This window comes from Caenorhabditis briggsae (genome assembly GCF_000004555.2).
Source record: "Caenorhabditis briggsae complete genome, chrV, whole genome shotgun sequence".
In the NCBI taxonomy this organism is placed as follows: Eukaryota; Metazoa; Nematoda; class Chromadorea; order Rhabditida; family Rhabditidae; genus Caenorhabditis; species Caenorhabditis briggsae.
In genome coordinates this window covers 16,230,312-16,235,422 of record NC_013488.2, presented here as the reverse complement: position 1 = coordinate 16,235,422, position 5,111 = coordinate 16,230,312, and the positions used below count along the sequence as shown (strand labels likewise).

Genomic DNA, 5,111 nt, shown 5'->3' with positions numbered 1-5,111 from the left:
TTTTTTGAAAAATTGAGAGTTTCAAAAAAAATCGAAATTTCAGAATACAGTTTTCAAAAAAAATTTGTCAAGTATGAAATTTTCAAAAACAGCATGTTTCTACCACTGGAATTTCAGGCTCCGCCCAATAACTCCACCCATTTTTCCCGAATTTTTTTCTCGAAACCCTTGAAGTTTTGAGAAAACTTTGAATTTTAGGAATTTTCGAAATTTTTAAAGGAGGCCAGACACCAAAAAAATTTTTCCTAATATTTTGCATAGTGAACCCCCATGAGGTGTTGAACTCATGACAGGCAGCTCAGGGGTACAGCGCCGCTACCGGCTGAGCTACGGGGGCGCGAAGGCGCCTGACGACCGATGGTCTACATAAGCGCGGCGCGATTTTGTCCCCCTTTTTTCGCAATAATATTTGAAGAACAGATAACTTTTAACACATTTTAATGCAAAAAAATTTTTGGTCGGAGTCCCCCTTACTGTTATTTTCGAAAAATATTTTTTTTTGCTTTTCTTTTCTTTTCAGTATAAGTCTTGGTTTAATTTTTGCTATTTTTCATACTTGTAAAATTCCGGGCCGGGCCGGGCCTAAGAAATTCGGGAAATGTTATTTTTTGTTGTAAACTAGTGTAAAAATTGTTTTTTCTTCTCGGAAACTAAAAATCAGTCAGCATAAACCGACAAAATTGCTTGAAAACATTTTTTTTAATTTTTCGCTGCAAAGCGTGAAAAACAAAAATTGGTTATGCGCCTTTAAGACTCACTGTAGTTTTCAAAATTTACTTTTCTTCGCTTTTTCTTTCAATGCGTTTTGACAGTTTTTCAGCTATTTTTTTATCATTTTTTGTGATAAAAAGGTGTTCAGCTCAAAAAAGCTAGAAAATGCTCCAAAAAATTTTTCCAACCAAAAAAGGAAAAAAGGAACACCGGTATATAGAGGAAAACAATAATAAAGAGCCGAGAGTGTCTCCCGTGGGGAGGCTACATTTCCAGAAAGAGAGAGAGAGGGAAAAGAAAAGCAGTCGAAATTTCAATTCGACAAGCAAAAAAAAAGACATACGGGCGGTCCGATGGGGCGGATAATTGAATTTTTGGGGGTAGAGAGATACAGAGAATTAGTGAAAAATAAGGGTCAAAAATGGAAGAAAAAGACGGAAATTAAGCTCATTTTTCAGAATAATTCATAAGAAATTTCCTCATTTTTTCGTATAGTTCTTCATTAATTTTATCGTTTTCTCTTGTTTTTTAATGAAAAAAAAACAATTTTGGTATTTTTCTGGCACAAAAAATTGGAACTAAAGGTCCCACAACGACAATTACAGTTACCTGAAAAAAATCCTAAAATTTAAAAAATCAAAAAATTCCGAAAATCGAAAAAAAATTCAAAACTTTTTTTTTTATTTCTAAAATTTGAAAAAATCTGAAACCTAAAAATCAGAAATTCGAAATAATTATAAAGTTTATTGAGAACGTCGAGTAAAAAAATCCGAAAAATTCGAATGTTTTCAGGTTACTGTAGTTGTCGTTGTGGGACCTTCGCTTCGATTTTCTCGCACTACAAAATCGAGAGAAATTTTCGAAAATTTTAATCCAAAAATAAAAAAAGCTAACCTGAGCATCGAAGATGACGTCACGTGAGCTGTGTAGAATGTCAGTGAGAAGTCACAGTCGGATACTGTAGAAAAAGTTTATAAATTGGGTAAAATGTTTTAAATTTCGATTTTTTAGATTTTTGAAATTTTTTTTTGAAAAATTGGATTTTTTCAAAAGTTTTTATAAAATTCGATGTTTAAAAAATTGAGCAAGAAATGACTTATGAAATTTGGGAAATTATTTTTTCGAAAATTTCGAAAATTCCAAAAAAAAATCACCTCGAGTTTCTTCTGTCTTCACTACAGTATCCTCTTCTTGAACAAATTTTTCTGGGATTTCTCCGTTTTCTTCCTCCAATTTCACAGATTCACCGATAGAAATTGTGGAGAATTTCTCTGAAGACGTCGTCGTTGAGTGTCTTCTGAAGTCATCACGACGAAAAGTAGACGAAGAAGAAGACGACAATCGGTCGATTCGATGATTTGAAGTGCTGCTCGAGGGCATCTGCAAATCCCCAAGTTTTTAGTTTTTTGAGGTTTTTGATCGACTTACACTTGTGTAGAAAAGGCGCGGAAAATCATTGGCATCCATGAAAAATTCCGCAATTTTGAACGACGGAATCGACGGAACCTCCCGTCTATAATATACCCTGAAACAAAAAAAAGGAAAATCGATTTTCAGAAAAAAAAAAGAGAATTAGAGAAAAGAACCGAAAGAGTAGTCAGGAGCGAAGTGCAAACTTATCAGTGATGATGACGGCCCGGCAGGTCTTTCTTATCAGCTGATGAATGATGGAAAATGCGAATTTTTGCAAAAAAAAACTATATTTTAAATTCCCGCCGAAAAGCAGGAAAAAAAATGGTTATTTTAAACTCCCGCCAAAAAAAAACTACAGTAGTTCAAAGGTGCAATAAGGAAATTGTCGACTGGCTTCGAAGCGAATATTGTTTTTTGCGAAAATTTTGCTTGTTTTGAATGATAAAAAATTCATTATTTCAATCAGAAAACTGAAAACACAACAAGAAAAAACGATATAAGAGTGTGAGAAATCCTTATTTGACATAATTTAAAAAGAATTTTGATTTTGTGAACAATATTCATTTTTTAAGACAGATTATCATTAAGTTTGCAGCAGGGTGAATATGGTTTTTAAACTGAAAAATGTTCAATGATGCGGGAGTGATTGTTTTTCGATGAATTCTTGAAACAAACTCGATTTTAAACTCCCGCCAAAAATATTACAGTATGCTTAAAGGCACAGGCTTAAAATTAATCAAGGCTCCACCTGGAATTTTTTGTTTTTTCGAATTTATGATTTTGGAAATTTCGCGAAAATTCCCCAAAATTTCTATAAAAAACTAGTTTTTTTCAGCTCACAGCACACCTAAAATCATGAGATGTCAACGCTACTACGAAGCATTCAGATATATTTCGGAAAACGTCAAAGAATACAAAAATCCAGAGAGCTTAGCGCTTTGGCGCAAAGAATGCAAAAATGAGATGCCGGACATGAGGGAACTCTCAGATTTTAAAAGAGCGTTAGTATTGTGTTTTTGTAGTGAATTTTTCAATATGCATTTTTCTTTAGAATTGACAGACGATTAAATAGAATTGCATCCACATTGTTTGCCGAAGGATACACATTTCTGGAAAAAGTGCATTTGGTCTTCATTTTTAGCTGCCCAGTTAGCGATGAGAAATGTACAATTTAAACAATTATAAATTCAAAAATCGTTAATATTTTCAGAGTACGAGAAGCAAAATGTACTATCAAACTAGACCTAGCAAAACGGATTTCGTATTTTCGCTCTGAAGACGGAAGTGTCATTTTATCATCTGATCATAAAGAAGAGGAAAATTTCTTTAAAGGAACATTGTTAACTGCGAAAAGACAGCGTTCACTCTTATTCGATCCCACCAATAAATCTAAAGAGTGAGAAAATCGATTTTATGAAATTTTTCCGTTTTTTTTTTCAATTTTCAGAATTCGTCCTAGTCAACCGACTGACCCGGAACCAACAAAAGATACAAATGACAATAGTGATAATCCAGATTCAAAAGAATCAGATGCTAAAGATGAATCTGTGAGGAACGTCTCTGATAGCCAGGATTCAGAACATTCCAGAATTCAAAACGGTCCAATCAATGGAAGGGTCAATGACGTCGAGCGCGATGAGCAAGAGATAGATGACGTGGCCGTTTTGAAGAACGAGAGAAGTTTCGATAGAAAACCGGAAAAGCGTCCTCAGAATTCTTGGTCCTCCGAAAGTGCAAAAAGAGTGAAAATCGAGGAATGGGATGAGGATTTTGTCGCGGCTCCAGATGTTCCAAGAGCTCAACATAGCGAAGAATCAACCATGATGGATGAGGATTTGCTTGCTGATGCCACTCCAAAAGTCCTCAATAATCCAGAAGAACCAAAAATCCGTGTTCTATTGCTCGCAAATAACATTGAAATCACTGCGCTATACTGTGATCTAGAAGATGTTCAGAAGAAGGCGTCACAAGCAATTGAGATGATTAAAATGGAGGAAAAGGAGATGGTTAAGGATTAGAGTTGCTAGAATCGTTTTATTCCATTTTTTCAGACTCTGAATGTGGCGGATTTCAATAGTTTTATCGATTCAATGCTCAAAAGTATCAAGAGATCCAAAAATCGATATTCTCGTCAAACTGAGAAATTTTCGCCGCTCAAGACGGTATACAGACACATTAAACTGTCTTTAATTCTTCCATTTGGACAAGAAGTTACTGGCGAAGCACTGAAAATAGTGGAGAAGGAGATTGTAGAGCTGGGAGAGAGCCAAGATGAGGTAGGACTTTTTCAAGAAAAAAGATCGATAATTTTTTTTCCAGGTTCCATTGGAAACGATTCGTGGCAATTTAGACTATCTGCTGAACTCTGGCTTTTGGATCTAAAAATCATTAATGTTTTCGTTTCCATTTTACCTTTTTCTTGTTTTTCCAAAAAATTTCTTTTGTGTACCGATAAGCTTACCAACGGTTTTTTTTATTGTTCAACTATATAATTTAGCATTTTAATTGACATTTTGTTTTTTTTCCTTTCCGTTTTGAACTCTGCTTGTTAAAAATTGTTTTTTTTGTTGTTTTTTCCACTTATAAATAAAACAAGATTTTCTCGAAAAAAGATCTGAGAAATGATATTTTCACATCTCTATGATTTGGATCATTCGTTGAATAAAAATCCAATTTTAGTTTATCATTACAGTGTTGTTTGAAAGCTAAAACTTTTTAAAAAAATTGAAAAGTTCACGCTCTCCCACAGAACAATTCCGAACTGCAAATTAATTTTTGATCAACAGAAAAAAAAGTTTGGCGCGATCACAATTGCAGGCCTAAAACCATAATTTTTTATCTGATTTTGTGGAGATTGAAGATGATTAAAATGATTCTTAAAAATTAATTAGTGATTATAGATTCATGTATGATCCTTTTCCGGAAGAAAAAATGTCAAAAATAGCCATTTTGAAAGTTTTTTACAGAAAAAATCTATCTCCTCTTTC

The 5,111-nt window shown here is 33.8% G+C and overlaps 2 protein-coding genes across 2 annotated transcripts in view; one reads left to right on the top strand and one right to left on the bottom strand.

Moving 5' to 3' along the window:
- Positions 1-2,178, bottom strand: part of Cbr-dkf-2 — a gene marked incomplete at both ends in the record, with an annotated part of 50,786 nt that extends 48,608 nt beyond the window's left edge. The window contains 3 exons of the mRNA XM_045238314.1: positions 1,606-1,669; positions 1,866-2,091; positions 2,140-2,178. Coding sequence (XP_045096112.1) covers positions 1,606-1,669; positions 1,866-2,091; positions 2,140-2,178 — 329 coding nt within the window. The remainder of the gene's footprint in view (positions 1-1,605; positions 1,670-1,865; positions 2,092-2,139) is intronic.
- An 801-nt stretch (positions 2,179-2,979) lies between these two features.
- CBG17102 lies at positions 2,980-4,506 on the top strand (the record flags this gene model as incomplete). The annotated part of the gene is made up of 5 exons (XM_002638120.1): positions 2,980-3,125; positions 3,335-3,520; positions 3,572-4,130; positions 4,176-4,400; positions 4,444-4,506. 5 exons carry the CDS (start codon positions 2,980-2,982, stop codon positions 4,504-4,506), a joined length of 1,179 nt encoding a protein of 392 aa, XP_002638166.1.
- Positions 4,507-5,111: the final 605 nt, after the last annotated feature.